The sequence below is a fragment of the Nilaparvata lugens genome, chromosome 2, assembly GCF_014356525.2.
Source record: "Nilaparvata lugens isolate BPH chromosome 2, ASM1435652v1, whole genome shotgun sequence".
Taxonomy (NCBI): Eukaryota; Metazoa; Arthropoda; class Insecta; order Hemiptera; family Delphacidae; genus Nilaparvata; species Nilaparvata lugens.
Genome location: NC_052505.1, coordinates 85,080,546 through 85,102,867, shown reverse-complemented (window position 1 = coordinate 85,102,867; position 22,322 = coordinate 85,080,546). Strand labels below are relative to the sequence as shown.

Below are 22,322 nucleotides of genomic sequence, written 5' to 3'. Positions count from 1 at the left end.
TTGGTTCAGCACTTTGCCTTCATACAACCTATAGTACTTATCAGAGGCCTGGTTCGCATGGATTTGCCATTCTGTCTGTTGTTTCATGCGGTCTAATATCTTTCCGAATTACGGCACAATTATTGGATTCTGGATATATTAGTCATCATTTGGAGAAAAGGATCACTCCAAAATTACTATCTCTGTCGGATCCTAGTGACAGTATAATTTACACTCAGCAGGTTCAAGTTGAACTGCATTTTATCATTAAATTGAATTTAATTCCACCTCACCATATTATAACCACCGACAGCATTAAGTTAGAAACTCAGGTCCCTTACTTCAGCTATCTTTGTAGACCGCCAAACCCTCTATTAAGCAAATTAACTTTTCCAATCTATTACATCCATACACCAGTCATTCTACTTAGATACTCTGATTTAAGTGATATCGACAATCCGATTAACCTAACCTACAACTACCTATCGTTAAATCATAACCTCAAGTACTATAATCGTTCAATTATTCTATTTAATCTGACCATTTTAACTATCAATTACTTTTTTACTGTACGTCCTCCCCTCTCTACGGAGCAAAATAGGTTGCAACATTCGCCAACACAAGGTAAGACCTACCATACGAGGCAATCGTACTTATGGTTAAACGATTATAATCCTAGTTCCTTGTCATACAATTCAAGTTATATATTTCCGTGTCCCCCCCCCTTGGAGTAAGATTATGACACATGACGCTTCAACAAGAGGCTGGGTTTTGACATTATTGAATGACCCTCGTACATGCGGTATAGTTCATTAGACAGTCATTCTCTATCCAGAGGGTTTCCCCTCAAACATATTGTCTCATCACCATTGGAGGAGATTGGATGCTCTTCCAAAACTCCTCCAACGTCAGTCGTCAATGGTGCATCACCAGACATTAATGTTTTCCTACAAACGTCTGCAACTCCAAGTATAAACAAAGCGCCTATTATATCACACGGCTCTTCCATTCTTATTAGTTCCGATTTTGGTCCTCCAGAGTTGAAAGTTACCCCAACAGAAATATCTCAAACACAGCTTGTTCTATTCAATTTTGAATATTGCAGAAGCCTAATGAAAATCCCTATAAATTATGTTTCAAACACCTTTCACTGTGACAAGCACTCATAAGTAAAAAAGATAAGACCCCAGTTGCACAAAATCCTGTTGAATTTTAAACATGATTATAAAATGCCACGGAAACCAATTAGAGAAGCCTTCTTTTCAAGAAAATATTATCTAAAATGCCACGAGAATCAATCAGATCAGATTTTTTTGGAAAAAAGGCTTCTATGGTTGGTTTTCATGGCATATAATCATGATTAAAAATTTTTTCTACAACCGGGCTCAGATCTGTGAAAATATTAAACATGCTATATCTAGAACATGAATCTTACAATTCAAAATTTCAAATTTCCAAAGTAAAGAAAGGTTTTTGTTTCATTTTTGCATAAACTAAACAAAACTCAAATAAAAATACAACAAGGGTTCATATAAGAGTACTATATTCTATAAGAACGAAGAGGTTGTACTATATTCCTAGCAAACATACCTTGTTTGGAGAACTATTGTTTCTTGCACTAGATAGGTTATGCAGAGCTCTAGTTCTGCAGCGACGTTTCTGATCGTGCAGTTTTCTAGCCTCGTCTAACCGCATCTTCATCAACTGGAAAAAATTGAAAGAATTAGAATATTTTCAATTGAAATAAAAAAACATGGATTAATATTATTATTATAATTATCATCAAGAGATTATTTGAATGAAAAAGTCTTTCTAATTATCAATAAATCAGTGGTTTTTTGACAATTTCTTAGTCTTTTTCATTCAATATGAATAATTACCACAATATCAACTTCTCAACTACACAAAAAATCAAGAGATTTGATCAGTTGCTTCCATGATTTTTTGAGTGTTTTTTGTTTTAATAAATGACTGATAATATTAAGTAGTATTAGTATTAGATAATATTAATTATTAGTAGTACAAATGGAAATACTGAGATATTCCACTTATTCAAATGCTAATGAATACATAATTATAATTAAACGAAAATCCAAATTAAATGCTGTAAATTAGGAGGTACTGGGTTCGATTCCCGGGCTTACAAATAATTTTTGAATAGTAGCGCTCATCGAATTTCCATCTAGCTGCTGTTTGCCCTGTTGTCTATTTGCAGTAGCAGAAATCTTCGGAGTGATTTACAACATTCAATTTGGATTAACGATTGATAATAATGATATTAAGTAGCATGAAGTATTTCATGTCATCAGTTTCTCAGTGATGGAATAGAACTTTTTCTATAGATTTTCTTAATTACCTGTAACTAGATATCCAGCATTTTTCAGTTTCTCAGTGATGGAATAGAACCTTTTTTTAGATTTTCGTAGGCTAATTACCTGCAACTTGGTATCCAGCATTCGAGTGAGATTCGATTGGAGACGAGGCATTTTATCGACCCGATCATTCGCTGACCAACAATTGCAGAAATCAGTCAGCAATGTTTCCATTTCATCCTGGAACCACACTTTCAACTGCGGAAATCCGAATCCCAAGAAATCTGTAATCTCATATTTTGAGACGTTTCCAATCACTTTCAATTCCTGAAAAATCACGGATTTCGAATAATGCAAGTTAGATTTAATAATGTATTTTAGTAATATACAGAGTGAGTCATATGTATGGGAACCCTTCAATAAGTTGGAGACTTTTGTAGATATTATGATACTGTAACTTTCAGGATAAGTTATTGGTCGGAATAGTCCACCTTTTGACGTACAACTGGATTTCAACCCCTCATAAGTTTTAGTTTTTACTTATTGTAACTTCAATCAGCCGCCACATTGGATACAAGCATCATAGACTTTTTTATTGGAAAAGGCCTTTGAAATGATGTACCAAACAATGGGTGTTTACATAAAATATTCGAGTTAGATCCCCTAAGTCACCCTCTTATGAGAGGTTGAGATTCAGTTGTACGTCAAAAAGTAGAGTATTCGACCAATAACTTATTCTGAAAGTTACAGTATCATATCTACAACAGTCTCCAACTTATTGAAGGGTTCCCATACATATGACTCGCTCTGTATAGTGATAATTTATAGATGTATGATAATTAAATAGGGTGAAGGCACCAGTGAATGAACATTTAGGAGCATCTATTGATATACTTTTCAATAAATTTGGCAACGGAAATGAATATTCTAGTATAGAACATTTTTATTGGATTCTCAACATCATAAGCGTTCAATTTATCTGTTAATTAATGATGTTCATATAATGCAGCCAGATGTCTAAAATATAATAGTTATGAATAATGAATAAATAAAATGAATGTTTATTTCTTAAGAAAACTAAAACTACAACATCAATTGCACAAAATATTAGATAAATTACAGTTACATACAATAGTTAGTTACAAAAATTCTTATAATATGTCCTCTACTTGTTTAGTTTTTTCTGTGTGGAAATTGGCCTACTCCACTATGGCTTACCATGTTCTAGAGTGGGTTTTGTTTGTTTTTTTTTTGTGCGTATTATTAATAAGTTAATGTTTAGTAAGGTAAGTCATTAGGTGGTTAGTTGTTGTTTGAAATAATGTTTTCTATGTTCTGTCTTCCTTTGCTCATCAACCAATAGTGTACCATTGTTTTGAACTTTCTAGGATGATTAATCTGTTTAAAGTGTGCAGGAATGAAGTAGAACACTATAGGGAATGAACACTTTTTCCAGTAGCCATGAAGGAGATATCCCATGGTATAGGACGTCTATGTTCTATATTTCAAATGTTAAATCAAGTCGATTGTTTTTCGAGGAGCTACGATGTGACGATGGTAGTAGGTATCTTATACTGTGCCGTTCTTACTCTCTCACCCCAACAAAACAGTGATAATAGATGGTACTCGACAGTAATCGGCTCGAGTTAACAATCTGCTTGAAATTTAGAACATAAACAACCTATACCATGGGATATCTTCTTATGCTCTCTTTTATCCATGCAGTAACTGAACACATGGTAACCAGTGTATGAACACATTTTCCTGTGTTTTATAAAAATTGAAAAAGCTGCAGTGAAGGACGAATATTAATATGATAATATAAAATATAAAATCATTTTACAACAAGAAGCAAATAATTAAACTAAAAGAGATATTACTGGGTAGACAGTAAATAAAGTATAAGAATATTGGACGGTCAATGGTTTAATATTATTTCAAGTACTTAAAATACCACAAGTCAATAGAAAATGAGTCAATCCAAAAATACATCATAGGAATAATTCTTAATAGAATACAAAAATATTGTAACAATTGAACATGGAATAAAAAATTCCGAAATTAAAAAAACAAACACAAATAGATTAATGAAAATACATGGTAGATCTGAGTTTTGAAGAGTTACAAAAAAGATAATGACTATGAAGGTTGATTGATACAAAGAGCTAATAACGTCTTAATTCATAAGGAAATAGAAAAAAGGTTTGATTGGGTGATGAGAATCATTCAATTTCAAAAATTCGTGATGAAATATCAAATAGTTAACTGTAGAAAATAAAATCAGTAGCTTATGAAAAATCTAGGTATGACAAATTAAATTTTATCCAAGAAATGAATCACTTCAAAATACTAGTCGATGAAAAATGAATATATTCAAAAATGTTGTAAGTGAATATTGTTATTCACGGTCAATTGTTATTCTGTGTCTCAATTTTAAAGGAGTACTGACATATTATCAAAGTATTCTAAATATAAATAAATATAATAAAAGGGCAAAAGAAGAGTAAGAAATTAAAGTACATGTGAGACCTATTAGAAAGGTTGAGAACAAAAAATATTATTGCAATTAGAAAAATGTTTGTTGGTCTACAAATAAAAGAACAGGAACAATTCTGTTCATGGATCTATATGAAAGACATTCTATGAATACCTCCAGCATTAATCAATGAGGGAGGCGATATTTTACCCTTTATTTTGTTCTTTTTGTACCATATCTGGTCAGGAATACGAGGCCACTTCCAAAAAATGGTACCACAGTTCATCCTGGTATTTTTCTCATACTTACTTCCCCCTGGACTCTCAACATATATTACGGTGAGGGAAGCGATATTTTACCCTTTATTTTTCAGTTTTTGTTCTTTTTGTACCATATCTGGTCAGGAATATGAGGTCACTTCCAAAAAATGGTACCACTCTTCATCATGGTATTGATCTCATACTCACTTCTCCCTGGACACTCAACATATATTACGGTTATTCACCCCCAACAAACATAGGCAATGAGAAAAAGGTAATTCATTCTAAATTATTGTTGCTTGAACAGGAAAGCAATTGGACCTCCCTCGTTTGAATCGATTTTTTCTTGATTTTCGGTATTTCATTGGTGGGGCTCCTTGTTGCAAGATCTTTTCTTCTGCTTCCTGTTCTATTAATCCGTTCTTTGGCATTTTCGCTCATAATTCTTTCTCTGCTCTTCTTGCCACTTTTTGGATGAAATTGCAAATGACATTCTTTTTTAGTTACTTTCTTCTATGTGCTAGGCTCGTTTGGCCAGTGCCAATGGTATATCCAAGTTTCATTCGAAATTTCTCTTTTGCTTGAACTATCACCATTCGTCATTGACTCACTGAATAAACCATTTCCTATCCAAATCTCATTGGAAATTTATTTTTTCATGCATCATCATTCGTCATTGACTCACTGAGTGACCCATTTCTCTCATCTTTCTCTTTGTTCTGAACTTTATCCATCCTCATTGACACACTGTATTAATAGTTAATGAACAAGGTTGTTCGTTTTCTCAATTCTCAGCTTCATCTAGTTTCAGTGATACACCATGTGATTAATTTACATCATTGTTCTTCTTGTTCTCACCTTCAATCAATTTCATTGACTGATTGAGTGATCTAATTTCTTCATCTCTAACTTGGTTTTGTATGTAATGTAGCCTCATTGACACATTAAATTATTGGTTTTGTATTGCATTTTATTTGTATATACCTTATACCTTATACCAGAGACAAGAATAATATAGCTTACTTATCCTTCATCTATGCTTATACCTTATACGCAGGTTTCCCGCACTGAACACGTCATCTGCTTCTATCTCTCCATACGTCTTGTTGGATGCCCCTGCTCTGCATAGCCTCTTCTATGTTTTGCTTCTATGTTTTTCGTGGTCGTCCTCGTTTCCTCCTCTCAGCCGGAATCCACTCATATACCTTCTTTGGTATGCGACTGGGGCTCATTCTATTTGTATTAATGATTATTTTCATCATGGTTTTGGAATTCATCCAGCCTCATTGACGCATTGAATGATTCGTTCTGATCGTTGTTTTCTTGATTTTCATCCAGATTATCAACAGAATTATCAAAGTCTATTGCATCAAAAACTATTCCATAGATTTCAATTGGGATGTTGCCAATAAAATGTTCCAGCGTGCTAGTATTAGAATTAGGTGGGCTAGCTCTTTCAGAATCAAATTTCTCTCCATCTGAATTGGATGGTGTATTGATTTTCAAGTAGCAAACCTTTCACATTTCAATTGGAAATGTGAAGAGTTTATACACATTACAATGTGTATAAACAAGTGATTTTAATTACAATGTGATTTTCAAGTAGCAAACCTTTCACATTTCAATTGGGAATTTTAGATTTCAATTGGGATGGTGTGAATAGAAAGTTAGAGCGTGATAGTGTTAGAATCAGGCAGATTAGACCGTTCAGAATCACATTGCTCTCTATCTGAATTGGATAGTGTATTGGTTTTCAAATTTCAAACATTCCACATCTCAAACAAGTTCTTGTCATCCAAACTAAGGGACAATGTATTATTCTCCAACACGTTTTTAAAAACTTCCATTTTCTGGGTTCCCATATCATATTCTATGACCTTCTTTGCGATCAAATACTCTTCTGTTGCAAAACTTCCATATTCCAATCAAGTTCATGTCATCCAAACTAAGGGACAATTTATTATTCTTTAAAACGTTTTTGAAAACTTCCATTTTCTGGGTTCCCATCTCATATTCCATTAATTTCTTTGAATCAAATACTCTTCTGTTGCAAAACTTCCACATTTCAGTCAAGTTTATGTCATCCAAACTAAGGGACAATGTATTTCTCCAACACGTTTTTAAAAACTTCCATTTTCTGATTCCCACCTCATATTTCATTACTTTCATTGCAATCAAATACTCTTCTGTTTTTGGCATCTTCTCATTCAACCCTTCTTCCAGATTTTGTTCTCCTTGTACGTCTCCACGTCTTTTGAATATGCATCTGTTAAAATCAACTGCATTTGGATTAAATGGAAACAATACGCAACTTGTGTAATCATTTTTTATGGTTCCCTCTTGATTGTCATATCAAAGGCTTTGTTTAATAATTCAGAAAAAATCACCTTGTGACAGACTTACTGGTTTGTATAGACTTAGAACGTTGTCAAAAATCCACTTTAATTAAATAAAAATTAAAAATTAATATTTTACAGGAGCATACACGAAAGCATGCTCCTGTAAAATATTAATTTTTAATTTTTATTTAATTAAAGTGGATTTTTGACAAAGTTCTAAGTCTATTCAATTATGGAAAAGTTCCACAACATCAACATTAACACTACAAACTTAATTACTGGTTTGTTGTTTGTGAATTATTACTTCTTTTTCTCAAAACAACTTGGAAGGGGTGGAAAATAGTTGTATCACACTTCTGTAGAGTGTGAGTCGCGTTTGAGGATTGAACAGTAAAATAATATTTTCTTATGAGCACAAAAGTGGCTCAACTCCAAACTTATGCCAGTACCTCCGTAAACAGAGCCATAGTGCATGATAGGTGGTTGATGGTAACGTTAGAACAGGTAGGCTCCCACACCAATAAAAATGTTTTGATTCCATCTGATCTATATCAGCTAAAGTGTTTTTATTGGTGTAGGAGCCCTACCTGTGCTGACGTCACCAGAATGCACTATGGCTCTGTTTACGGAGTTATTGCTTATGCCCATCAAGGAATAATAAGGCTGGGAATTCAACCTCATTCTTAACCAGCCTTGGATAGAATACATTTGCCATGTATACATAGAACACATCAGACACCATACATCCGGAATCAGATCGCCCCACAGCCCAATTTTCAGGCATGTCGTGTATTATATGAGAAGGAATACCGTACGCTTGAATGGGAAACCAAACATGGGTTGTGCAACATCTCCATCTGCAGAAAAATTAGTGAGCACTGTTATTGATTCTTTTAATTACCTGCAACTATGTCATAATAGTATCTTAAGTCACAAGGACGGTAAGGGCCGTTTTGCAGGCGAGAATTATCTTTCTAGTCGAGGCGTTAGCCGAGACTGGAATTTTATTCGAGCACTGCAAAAGACATTCACATCCAAGTAGCTTACACTATTTTTTATCATAATAATCTAGAACAGGAAACATTACCTGCTTGTGCTGACATTACTTCATGCATTCTATAAGCATAACATGGATTACATGTTTCGAGTCAGGAATTTCTTTATTGCAGTTGGGAAAACTTCAACCTAGAGCGCTAAAAGGCGGCCTTTGTACCATGTTTGCTGTCCCAAATTCGGAACTATAGTGAGGTCCACGTTATAATTGCAGTGAATAAAGATAGGAGAATAGCGATGCCGATTCTCGGCATTAATTAATTATATTTCTACACTGTCAAAAACATAATTGGCATCGTTGTGGACCTAGAAAAGGATAGTACCACCGGCTTTGTCGAATGATTGACAAGGATATCAAAACCAAAGTTGAACAAATACTGTCATAACGTGGACCTCACTATAGGAAACAAACTCGACTGTAAAGAAAACATATGATTTTATTACAGTATAGTACGCTGTAATGAGAATCATATGTTTATTTGTTCTACAATCAGCTGTTTACCGGCTTGATTTCATGGATGTAAAACAGCTGAAATTGAATGACTATGACAAAAATATGTTTATATTGTTTTGGCCCACGGAGGACCTTACTTTTAGGACAGCAGACAGCACTGAACACCTGTTTCACAAAAAATGGATCTTAAAAAGTTGGTATGAAATACTTTGCAATGAGTACTTTTGATAATTTTTTATTGTGTTTCAATAATCAATAGTCTGAAAAGAGGAGTGAATATTACAATACAAGAATATACATTTCTATGTAGCCGGTAAATTTGGATATTCAAGTTGATACTCACATTCAATGCGTTTTTCTTTTCGATGATGGATAGTTTTGAATTCTCCTGAATAATGTAATATTTCATAAAGGGCTTGTAAGCATAAAATATGTTTATTTTCGATGCCTTCCTCAGCGCTGTTTGGCAGGAGTTTACAATTTTCCTATTTGAAAATTCGATTACTTCTCCATCGCAAGTACACACGATGAGATCGATTGCATCTTTGTCTATAAATAAAACACAAATCAAAATAAACGACTAGCTATGTGACAATCATTATCAAACAATACAAAGTATGAGCATTATTCGGAGTGAAATGTTTTCACAATAAGAGCAGTAGGCTAATGCCAATACGGAATCTTGAGCTGTAGGTACTAAAGTTTTAATACATAATTATTATAAATGCGCCACCATGCATAGAAATCGGCTTTCGACCTGTTTGAAGACCAGTCGATCTCTCATATCTGGATGCCCCTTTATATTAAAACATCAAGACATATTAACGTCGAGCGCTTAGCTCTAGGGACAAACTAATTCCGCTAGATCGCTCCAGCTGTACTATTCACTTGCTGCCCGAGCATAGCAGGCGTAAAACCGTGCTTTAAAGGTACACATACCAGCGGCTATTATTGTGTCTATAAAATAAGTTTAAGAATCAACTTTATTCATCAAGAGCAGCGCTACAAGTAGCTATGAATTCGAAGACTATAGAACGAACATTGAATGTGGAAAAGGAGTTTAAAATGCATAAAATTTTTTTTCAGATTTTCAAAAACAAAGTTCACGTAATTTTTGCTTTAATGAAGAGGAGACTTGCATATTTTTCTCAAATTTTTCTGACCTGGGGCCTGTTTCATAAAAGTTACAAATCCTGTAATACAGGAAAATCACCATTCCAATTACATGTTCAATATAGCCGATAAAATCAGCTGTTCCTGTATTACAGGACTTGTAACTTTTATGAAACAGGCCCCAGTAGTTTTTGTAGGGTATGTGTACCATCTGCCTCAAAAAAGTAACATTTGAAGCCCTTTTGTTAGCTAACAGAAGCTGATCAAAATATTTCAATTGCATAGATTATGTCCTAAGAACCTGTCCAATAGATTAGAAAAAAAAATTGGGAAATTTTTTTGAATGCACAACCTCAGTGTCTCATAGTAATAGTTTAGCAGTCAGAAGATTGTTATTCTTGTTGATTTAAATGTAGACACGAAATTCAACTGGAGTAGCCATATCGATGTAACAAATAAGTAACTGAATAAGTAAATAAGATAGTAACAAATAAGTCAAGAAAGGGTATTTCCATGTTGAGAAGTTTAAGAAAAGTAGTGAGCTTAAAGGTTTTACTTACGGTGTATTATGTTCATATGATATATAGTAATTTATCGTATGAGACGTTGATTTGGGGCTCTCAGAGCTGTGTTATTAGATTGTTAAGGTTACAAAATAAAACTATGCAATTAATTTGTGGCCTTCCTTGAAGAGGTCATTCACTGTAATGAGAACTTCAGATAAATACCCTCAATTCATTTAATCAAACCTTGACAAATGTCAAGGAAAATTATAGTAGATGTATGCAACAGGGTATTTAACGCAATTACAATATCAGATGGACAAATAATCCAGTGGTAAAGTTCTGTAACTTTGTAAATTCACAAAAAATTAATACTATATCTCTACTTATCTGTTCAATGCTGTAGGCCTACCTGAGAGTATTAGACATTATTTGTCACTAATTTTTTTTTCAAACAATAAAAAACTTCTTTTTATTAAATCCTTATCAAGAAGTAAAATGATTCTATGATGATGTTAATACTGAGACAACTTAATCTGGTGAATTTTGATATATCAATTGACTGTCTCTGTCTGCGATTTTGTAACTATTCAATGCTTTTGAATGTTGTTGAATTTTCACTCTTGACGATAGCTCCTGATATCACATCAATTGAATCATATTCAATTATACGATTTGTATTTATAAATATTTCTTTGCTTCTTGACATGAATTTCTACAAACTTAGTTGAATGTAAAATGTGTCTCAAGGTGCAAAACATTATTGCAAAGATCACTACTTATTAAAAATGGAAAAATCGATTGTATAAACAACTTATTCCAAAGGAATGGGTAGTAATTTGCTTGACAAATGATAAATATGTAATGTCATTTTCATATTATAATAAAAAATTCAAAGTACCAGTAATAAAAGGTGGGGGCAGTCAAACAGCACTATTTTGGGATTAAAAATAAATTCACAGAACATATTCCAACAAATCATAAAAACACAAATGTAAATTTTGGTTTTATACAGAAAAAAATTGTAACTTTCCGAATATTAAAGTGCCGACCATCATTTTGCACACATTCTTCAAGTCTCACACTGAAATTCTCACTAACACGCCGTAACACCTCTGGTGTTCCTGCACGAATTTATTGTGTTATCAGCATTTTCAAGTCCTGTATTGTTGCTGGAAGAGTCTCAAAAACCTTTGACTTGAGGTTCCCCCCCCCATGAAAAGAAATCACACGATCTCAGATCGGGGGATCGAGAAGGCCAATGAATATCTCTATTTCCACTGATCAACAGTTTTGAAGGAGATTTCTCAAGTTCTTGAGGATTTTTATCACCCCGAGACCAACAATTTTGTATTTTTACGTGTTACTTAGAATTTCATTGTGAGACTTAATGTGTACAAAATAATGGTCGCCACCTTACTGGAGTAATATTCAAAAAGTAAAAATTTTTCTGTGTAAAACCAATATTTCCATTACTGTCGATATGTTATTATGATATGTTGGAATGTACAGGGTCTGTATAATAAGTAACCGGACTGGAAAACGTTCAACGTGCTACGACGAGGGCTCTAGACAGCATACAGGTTGCTGACTTCCAGGGAGCGTTCAGGGATTGGAAAATCCGGTATCAGCGTGTTATCGACTCCAATGGGGACTACTTTGAAGATTTCTAATGAAAAATTTTACATATTTTGCCAATAAAAAATTGCCTGAGGTCAGTCCGGTTACTTATTATACAGACCCTGTATATGACTCAAAAATATTTTCTGTGAATTTTATTATGATACCTAGAATAGGCTACTGCCGTTTGAATTGCCTCACCTTGTGTTGGTTAGAAAAAATATAGGCCTAGATTTTGGCGAATAATTACCCAATGATTGGAAGGACGAGTCTTCATTCACAACAAAGCAACTGACATCAATCACCAATCCAGGTGGAAGTAGAGCTTCCATTTCTTATATATCACCTGAAAACACAAAATCATTATTAAAGTAAACTTGACAATGAAATACTATTAACATTTTCAATGTCTGAATGGATTTCTATTCTATCTCAAATTGAAACGACTCAATATTGCAAAATCACTAATTTACTTGAAAATTTTGAGATAGGCCTACTAGTTTCGGATGTCTCACCACTCTGAAATTGTTTCTATAAATTATCCTAGTAGTTTTGCAAAAACGTTTAGAGTCGTATTAATCCAATATGGGTATCTGCCACAACATTTTTCCTTATTTGTTCTCTTATGGAAATGCCTGGTGGCCTGTCTATGTTATGAGCAGGAACCATTATATTTTATTATCATCATATTTACAACAACACAGAAAGTTACTCAAGAAAAAAAATATTTTCTGAATGGAAAATCTTCAAATTCATATTTTGATCAAACCTGTTGTTAGTCCATATCAGAGGCCCTGAAATTAATCAGGTACATTAAGAACTGAGAACTCTGACACCAGTAAGTCCTTAGCCAGACAGGTGACACAATATATATATATATATATTTTAGATTCTTTACAGAAACATACTACCTATTTGTTAATGAGGAGAATATATAAGTTATTACACTAGTAGAAATTATGTTTCATTCATAGCGTGCTTTTTGCTTGTGTGTGGGTAATGGATTGTGCGTAAATGAACTCATGAGATGATCAAGCAAACGTCCATGCCATCGGCGGGATTCGAACCCACGAACCAGGCGGTGCTAGAAGACCGAAGTTTGTAACACTCCTTACCACTAGACCAACCCAGCCAGCAGTTAATTTGGAGATATCCAAATCAACATGGTAGGTTACTAAATATTGAAACCATTGAATAATGATTCTCGATATTATATTATAAGCTGCGATGTATTAACACACTTTTTTATTTATTTTACATGGCAGTCAATTATTTCAAGTAAATAAGCAAATTTGTTCACTTACTGACTGGAGTACTTTTTTACAGCAAACGTTCATTTTCAACAGGCACGACGTGTAAAATACTTCAAATAAGTGCATTAAATAATGAGAGACAAATAAAGCAGTGATATTGGGAGCTTATGTATGGAAAATCGATCTTAAAAGTAGACAGAATTCTTGGACATGTTACTACTTCTACTTCAAGTAGACAGGATTCTTAGTCAACTCCTTAGGGTATCCACATTGGAAGCGTATTGTGCAAGTGCACGCGTGGCCATGCATGACCAAACTCGCAGATGCAAAAGCAGATGAAGGGTCACTAAACAGCAGCTTCTCTTTGTCTTATCTTTCTTCAACCTGAAAACTTATGTTGATTGATATTTCAAAGGTGAAAGGGTAGGTAAGGGCATCAGGTTTTGCTTTTGAATGTGAATAATATGCTGGAAGGGGTTAGAGTCTAGGTCGAGATTCAGGTTGATTGATGTTTTAAAGGTAATGGGTAGGTTAGAGGGTTAGGTTTAAGCTTTTGATTGGCAATAATATGCTGTAAGGAGTTATGGTGCAGGTTAGATCATGTTAAGTTATTCAGGTTGAGTTATTTTTATTTATACTTTAATGGTAAAAGGGTAGGTTAGGATGTTTTGCTTTGGAATTGCAATATGCTGGAAGTTGTAAGGGTCCAGGTAGAGCTATGTTTATTGATGTTTCAAAGGTAAAAAGGGCAAGTTAGGGGGTTAAGATTTTGCTTTGAAATCGCTATATGCTGGAAGAGGTTAGGGCGGGTTCAGGTTGAGCTATGTTTATTAATGATTCAAAGTTCAAAGGTAGAAGGAAAAGTTTGGGGGTTAAGTTTTTCTTTTGAAATTGCAATATTCTGACTTAATTATAGTGTTTATGATAATTTTAGATATTGAACACAAAGAGTTCGCTGGAATCAAAAATTTTAAAACTTGAATTTTGTTATTTGAAGTTGACAAATCGCTTAATTAAAGCATTGAATGTTACCAGCACATAATAGATGCTTAACTTCATCTTGACAGACACATCAACTTTGAGCTTGGTTTATTTGAAAAAACAAAAGTTACCAATGGCTAATGTTTGTAATTAGAGTAACATAGCTACATAGATTAAAACCAAAAATTTGGTAGCAGGTACGGAGGCTTACAGACTCAACTTACAGCTAACAACTGTTATACACAGTGTCCCACGGACACGTTAAATTTTATATTACGTGCCCATTCATGTAACGAACTTTTTTAAATTTTTCAAAGTTTACAAAGTAGGTTCTGAAAATATTCGGGGAAAATTTCAGCTCCCTAACCTTCGTAGAAACAAAATGGCAGCATATTCAAATTCAAAATGTTTTTATTGCCGTTAACAAATACATGTTATTGACAAAGTCATCAGGTAAACATAATTATACAAACATTATACATACATTTCACATACTCAAAAGCTCAAAACAGAGAAATACTATCACAGACAACAGTTCCGGTACTTAGTTTCCTCACGATTGCCAGATTTAACTGTTTGTGACATCTTTTTATGAGGTTACTTGAAGGAAAAAGTTTATACCCATAGCTTCAATAATGATGAGGAACTAAAACGATCAATAGAAGAGGAACTTCTCAGGATACCACGGAGTTTCTTTTTAAGAGCTTACGAACCATTTCTTAAGCGCTGTTACCAGTGTGTTGCTGTGGATGGATTTCAATTTGAATAATTTTGGACTTTAAGGTTTTTCATTGAGCTATGTTCTAGTTTTTTTATTTGAAAGTCATAGGCTGAACTCACACTTACGCGACTAAGGACGAGAAGAGAGTCGACTCTAGTGTCGAGAGCATGTGTTTTCAAATGGTGACGTCGCGGAGACTAGAATTGACTGGTCTGAGTGTCACCATTTGGAAACACATTCTCTTGACTAGAGTCCAGTCTATTCTCAACCTGAGTCGCGTAGGTGTGAGTTGAAACTTATTGCCCTAAAGTGCAACAATAAAAATATTTTATAAAATGAAAACACCTTTTTGATGTTCTTAAAGTATCATTTTTTAATATGCCGCTATTTTGTTTCTATGAAGGTTAGGGAGTTGAAATATTCCCAGAATACTTTTAGAACCTACTTTGTAAACTGTGTAATATTTGAAAAAGTTCGGTGCATGAATGGACACTTGATATAAAATCGAACGTGTAAATCTCTTTGTGGGACACAGTGTATTATATTATACAAAATTCCTTGATAATTTTGGATAACTAGAGTGACCCCTGGGTTGGAGAGCTCGCTCATGAACTGTTGTATTGTAATCTTTGAGACCCGAAACTTTTAATTACACAGAGTTAGTGGAAATTATGGAAACAGCTAAATATTTCTCTTACATAAATGAATTGCCAGTAGGTTTCATTTAGGATCCTACTTGAAATGAAATATTCCTCTTCAAAAATGACTATCGCTTCAACATATTCTACCCTCATATGAATTCATTTTTAAAATGTTAAATTGATCAATATTATTGATACATGATTTCAGTACAGATTTCCAAGAAAAAATAATTCCGAAAACCGCACATTGATAACTCAACCCTTATCAGTTTTTTGATGTAAAAGTTCTCAATTATGTTGTCAACTAACCAGCTGAAATCATGTGTCAGCATCTGTTTGATAGCTCCCAAATAGCCTCAGCTGATGTAATGAATGAATGAAAGGAAAAAATGTAGTAAATTCCATGCAATGAATTCTTCAGCTGACTGAATCACAAGAATTTTTTTTTCCTATGCACTTTCAATGTTATTTTTTATATCCTGAAAAGCACGGAAGAATGATTCAATTTTGTTGTTCAACTAAGTTGACCTGTAAAAAGGTTCAAAGAACACGTGTTCAAAATTTGAAGCTTATTGATCAATTCTTTCTAAAGTTATAGACTAATAGAACATACAAACAGACGGACAACGACTTAGCCTTCAGTAAGTCAAAAGTGAGAATTCGCTTATGCTCGTTCAATAAACACAAATAATGAAAAGTTGAACTACTCACACTTTTGAGATATCGCACTTATAGTGGATGACACCACTTTCAAAGTTTCAAATATTGTCCTTGAATTCAAGAAGATTTGACCAATGTAACTAGACTTAAATGAGCATGCCTATTACGAAGCTGTGTTTGGCATGAATTCTCTTACAGAATTGCCTCAGAAATCCCCAAAGACCTTAAAGAGGTATCTCTAAGATTTTTGGAAATCCCTCTCAAGAAATATTCGAACTACACATGCGTGAGTTCGTTCATCTTTGGCGAGTAGCATGAATGTTCGGTAAAATAGGTATCGCATCGCCGAAAATCATCATATAGCCTATGTCTATGCAGGTTATCGGAGCCAAAGACCTAAAAGATACATCTTTAAGTTCTTTGGTCGGAACTGGCAATATGCGGGATTCAAAAAGACAGAATAGACTCAGAATCAGAATTTTCTGCAGGCAGGTGGTGCTCAAAATAATGTTTTCCTCAACCTACTGTCTAAAGAGCCTACTTTACTATCTGAAACAAAATACTAAAGTTTCACTTTTTCGCTCTCGGTAGGAAAAAACAGAAAAACTCCCTAGAGCGTAAAGTAACTCCATTTAAATAGCATGGGAAGCATCTCTATTTTGAAAACTTACACTTGAAATAGGTTAGAAGGTCTAAGCTCAGACAAAGACCTTAAAGATATCTCTTTAAGGTCTTTGAGCTCAGACGAGGAAGCATATAGAGTAGTCATCAAACCAACTAAATTCAATACCTCAACCAGACATTTGATCAATATATGAAATATATGTTTCATGCTAAAATTATTACAAACTTCATATCAGTATACTGTAAAAATATTTTTTTTATATTCCATGTTATTCAAAATACCAACCAACGAATATTCCTCATTAACTAATCAAATTTGAAACAGGAACTTCATCCTGTTGTAGTAGAGTCGGCGGCCATTGTTGTTACAACTTTTGCCGACAGATAGCGCTATCGGCCATAAACTGTTTGATTACAAGACAGCTGTTTGATTTTTAAGTTATGTTGTAACACATTTTACTGGTCACGTAAGTTTTCAAAAATTTTTTTATTTGCAGTTTTTATAAAAATGTAGGTGGAGGAAAAATGTTGTGTACATCACGAGTGAAAAAATGTTTTCTCCCTCAGGAAAATTGTTGCCCTCGCCTCGGCTTCACCTCGGGCTTCAAACTTTTCCCTCAGGGAGAAAAATTTTCCACTCTAGATATAGGCTACAAATAACTATTGGTTATCTGGAAGAATCGGAAATGTGTGTAAGTGGCAATGTCTGGAGCAGACATTACATAGCAAAACATATCCACGTAGAAGATTGCAATATTCAATGATGCTTCCATACACGGTGAATGAGTGAATGATGATACATAATATAAGCAATAAACGTGTAAATGTTTAAAGTTGATGAGTAGCCTATGTGTCAGAACAGGCCAAAGACTAATGCTTGTTTAATTGAAAGAGGAACAATAAAGTATGTCAATATTCAGATCTTCACATCTCTGCTGTCTTTTATCATCTCGCGAACCACGTGGAGTTGTTGCTATAGCTGCTATCAGCTGATGTGGACCATGCTTCGATCGAAGCAACTGTAAACCCGGAACCCGCCTCCCTGTCAAACTGACAAAACTTGATCCAGGAGCTAGCGCTTCGCTGCGGCAAGAGAGTGAACTACGTCCACCCAACTTTCATCTTTTTCCCTCTATTTTATTTCACTCTTTATCACCTATTTTCTGTAGAAAGTTGTTGGCAAGAAAGAGAATCGGCAACGCTGTTCTACTATCTTTCTCCACTGTCATTATAACGTGGACATCACTTTAATAGGATGCATGTGTATGGTATGTCTCTTCCTTGTCCTTGGTAGAGATGAACGTATAACAGTTTTATTATACTGGAGAAATGTCTGATTGAGGCTCTATAGGGTGATTCACTTTCAATCGTTTATTTGTTTGCATTCCAAATAATTAAATTCTAGTAGTTCTGTGAACAGTAGACCTCGTGCTCAGTAAGTTACATTGACCCGTTGTTATGTTTTCTCGAAAATAATTTATCAATTTAAAATGTCTAGAAAAAATCCTAAATAAACATAGAGCTTTCTGTCCTATCGTACCGTGACGTGGTGTCCCGGAATGTGAGTGTGAGCGCTGTTATCAGGTCTGCAACTGTCTATAACGTTGATGGAAAGCTGCATTTTCAAGATGTTTGATGTTTTTGAACGGGTAGTATTATAGTCAACTGTCTACTAACGTTGATGGAAAGATACATTTTCAAGATGTTTGATGTTTTTGAACGGTTAGTATTATAGTCCACTAGACAGCTGATTCATGATGAATAATATTCTAAAGTCTGATTTTCACGGTAATATTGGCGTTCAAAGGAGACTCCTTTTCCTTTTGTATTATCCTTAAAATGCAAAATTTCAAAAAACCGTTTGTATACGTCGACGCGAAATTCAAAAAGAACATGCCTGTCAAATTTCATGAGAATCTATTGCTGCGTTTCGCTGTGAATGAGAAACATAAAAACATAAATATAAACATATGAACATAATTATAAACTTAAGAGAAATGCAAAACCGTCGACTTGAATCTTAGACCTCACTTCGCTCGGTCAATCAACAAATTACTCCACTGTCGTTCAGAATCCATCGCCTAAAATGTTGGGTCCATTCATCTCCATCTACATTCATGTGTCACTTATTCCAAGCACAATCATGCAATAAGATATCATAGAGCGTCCACAGAGGCAACTGCTTCTACAACAGTGAATTTAAATGGAAAAATACTCGATTACTGAAGTTCCAAGTAAGTGGCATAGCTGTTCTGCTGCACTAGATGACATTACAAGAAACGAATTATTCTTCATGTGTTTTTAGAATGAATTTTCCATGTTAGCCATGTTGCTTGCCTTCCAGCCCTACGCAATACTCTGGAGGTGTCTGATAGAATGTCTGTCTCTTTTCGAAATGGAATAGCATTTTTCAAAGTAGGCTTATCATGATTTCTCATTTAAACAAGAATTTTATCACGTGGATAGGCCCAGATTTCACTTTTTTACTTTACCAAAGGTAAGGAAAGTATTGCTTTCCAAAAAATTAAAGTACCCTAATTTCAAGTTTTCTATACGTTTCAAGGTCCCCTGAGTCCAAAAACATGATTTTTGGTGTTGGTCTATGTGTATGTCTGTGAACACGATAACACAATTCCTAATTGACCGATTGACTTGAAATTTTCAACTTGAGGTCCTTATACCATGAGGATCCGACAATAAGAAATTCAATAAAATTCAATTCAAGATGGCGGATAATTACTATAAAACCATGTTTTTCACTGTTTTCTCGAAAACGGCTCAAACGATTTTCTTCAAATTTATACCATGGATAGCTGTTTATAAGCCCTAACTTCTGACATTAGTCTCATTTCTGAGAAAATTGCAGGAGCTCCGTAATATTCTTGAGAAAAATGGCGGATAATTACTAAAAACCATGTTTTTCACGGTTTTCTCGAGAACGGCTCTAACGATTCTCTTCAAATTTCAGTCATTGTATAGTTATTTATCAGCTCTATCAACTGGCATGAGTGTCCTTCGTGGACAACTTTCTGGTCCACCCCATCTTTGAGAAATGGACTTTGTATCCTCCTTCTCGTGCATGAGGTAGGTAGGTAGAGCAGTTTATGAAAAGAACACATAGTCGAGATATTTCATCTGTAGAACAGCTGTTTTGACGACTTTTAAAAAAATCATCAAATTTCACAATTTACACAAAGGAAAAAGTACTCTGAAAACTACAGTTCTATTTACACATATACAGTAGTCTGATCGTAGTTTCAAATATGTTGCCGCCAATCGTCATTAAGTTATTCTCCTAAATAATTATTCTCGTTTGAAAATGAGGCTTACAGTTAGTTCAATGAACAAGGAACGTTGTGTGAGTGTATCACACCAGATTTTTTTTTAAAAATCACTCTTTCATCAATTAGTGATTGCTGGCTAACCGATCACTAGCTTGTCTTGTCACTTTCAATATTTTCTACCTGAAAGTTGTAAAAACTTAAGCTTCCAAAACATAACAAATGATACATAAGAGAATTTTTCGTAACATCTAAATTTTATAGTTTATAGTTTGAATTCCACAGCTTAAGTGAGGTCCACGTTAGAATGACAGTATCTAATTAATATTGGTATTGCTATCCTTGTCTATCATCCAACAAAGCAGATAGCGGTATCCTTTTCTAGCTCCGCAACGTTGCAAGATCGTTTTTTGCCAATGTGAAAATATAATGAATTAACAAAATATTCTCGATTATTGAAAAATATATTTTCTTGACGAATTAAATATAATTGATTATTTCAAACAAAAATGAACAGTTAATATTACATTAGGTTCAGCTCTCCTCTATATAGAAGGCAGTTGCAAGGCAGAGAATCGGCAACGCTGTTCTCCTATCTTCCTAAACTGCCGTAATAACGTGAATCTCACTATCATGGTTGTGCATGAGTAATGTATTTGGCTGGAAATTCACAGTATGTGCCAATTATGTACCTTGTACATTTGACTGTTGTATAAATTAGAATTGCGGAACAGTTTTGGGCTTAAGCCTGTGGTACTTTTCTGTAAGTTGTGTAACTTTAAATGATTGAATTAATAAATTTGATAAATACAGAAACAAAATTATTCCAAAAGAGGCAAAATATATAAAAACTAAATGGGACAAGCGTCATAGCGATTTGCTGGTTAGTTCCGGATCACTTGCTGGCTGCAGTATTGGTCGACTTGTGTTATCAGAATCGTTTTAAAGAAAATGCTTTTGTTCTGCGGCTAGCTTAGTGAGAAAAGTTGCCAACAGAACATGTTGAATATGCATGCCTGGATCCCTGCTCTAATGGGTTCGAAAGAAGGCTGCAGCTCGTTTTACGGCTTTTAAGACATCGTCACTCTTTCACAAGCCACTTGAAAAGTTTTAAGAAAATTAGAAAGAGAATAATGCGGCCTTTGAGAAATATTAGCTGGTGACCTTCTCGAACAAAGTCCGGCCTGCTCCGTTTGCTTGGCTGGTTTCAAGACTTGAAGATATACAAAAACATTCACTGCAACGAATGTATCATTTAAATGGGATAGTCAAAGAATAAATAGATTGGAAGATTCGCTCGGACATTCACTGTAACAGAATTGACTCTCAAATTAAAATGGGATAGGATATTAAAAGATATATAGAGTACTCTATTCTACGTGGACCATTTGTTCAGACCAATAAAATAGATGTCAGAACTGGTGGCAAGCAGATCTACATGAGAGATTTCCATAGGATATGGTAGTATGTTTTATAGCATATTCATATGAGTTATTGGTATGCTCTACAATAAATCCATTCGATGAATCATTGATTTAGTCAACAGATAATAGATCCAATTCTGAACTCGTGACCACTAGTATCAGTTAGCCTGATGGTAGTATTTGAAAGCCCAGATACTCAAAGTCATGTAACACAGTGTATACTAACTAGGTTAAGAAATACTTTATTAAATCAGTTCATATAGTGGAAATGAGATTATTAAAAGTATTAATTTGAAGGTATATTAATATAATGAAGCCTGAGTGGTAGTATTCTGTAGATTGTATTATTTGTTTTGCTATTCTCTAACACTGATGACTGATATCACCTCCATGCTTATTCATTTATTTGTGGATACAATCACAGATCATAAAAATATGATTGGGAAGGAACAACAGGCTTGACCAGAAACTATTCCATTCCCAAATTTTGATAATGAAATTAAAAAAAAAAAATAGGTTATGATTCTACTTTAAGTTCAATTTTTGTCAAAAAATATATAAGCTAGAAATTTTGAATTTATAAGATTGAGACACCAAATTATAGTTGAATATTACACTTAATTATCAC

The 22,322-nt window shown here is 34.2% G+C and overlaps 1 protein-coding gene across 4 annotated transcripts in view; it reads right to left on the bottom strand.

Moving 5' to 3' along the window:
- Positions 1 to 12,455, bottom strand: part of LOC111045043 — a 34,569-nt gene extending 22,114 nt beyond the window's left edge. For all 4 annotated transcript variants that reach the window (XM_039421953.1, XM_039421955.1, XM_039421956.1 and 1 more), the window contains exons 1-4: positions 12,360 to 12,455; positions 9,217 to 9,422; positions 2,415 to 2,618; positions 1,570 to 1,683 (exon numbers count right to left, since the gene is read on the bottom strand). In XM_039421953.1, the coding sequence (XP_039277887.1) occupies positions 1,570 to 1,683; positions 2,415 to 2,618; positions 9,217 to 9,422; positions 12,360 to 12,441 (606 nt within the window). In that variant the 5' untranslated portion in view covers positions 12,442 to 12,455. The remainder of the gene's footprint in view (positions 1 to 1,569; positions 1,684 to 2,414; positions 2,619 to 9,216; positions 9,423 to 12,359) is intronic.
- Positions 12,456 to 22,322: the final 9,867 nt, after the last annotated feature.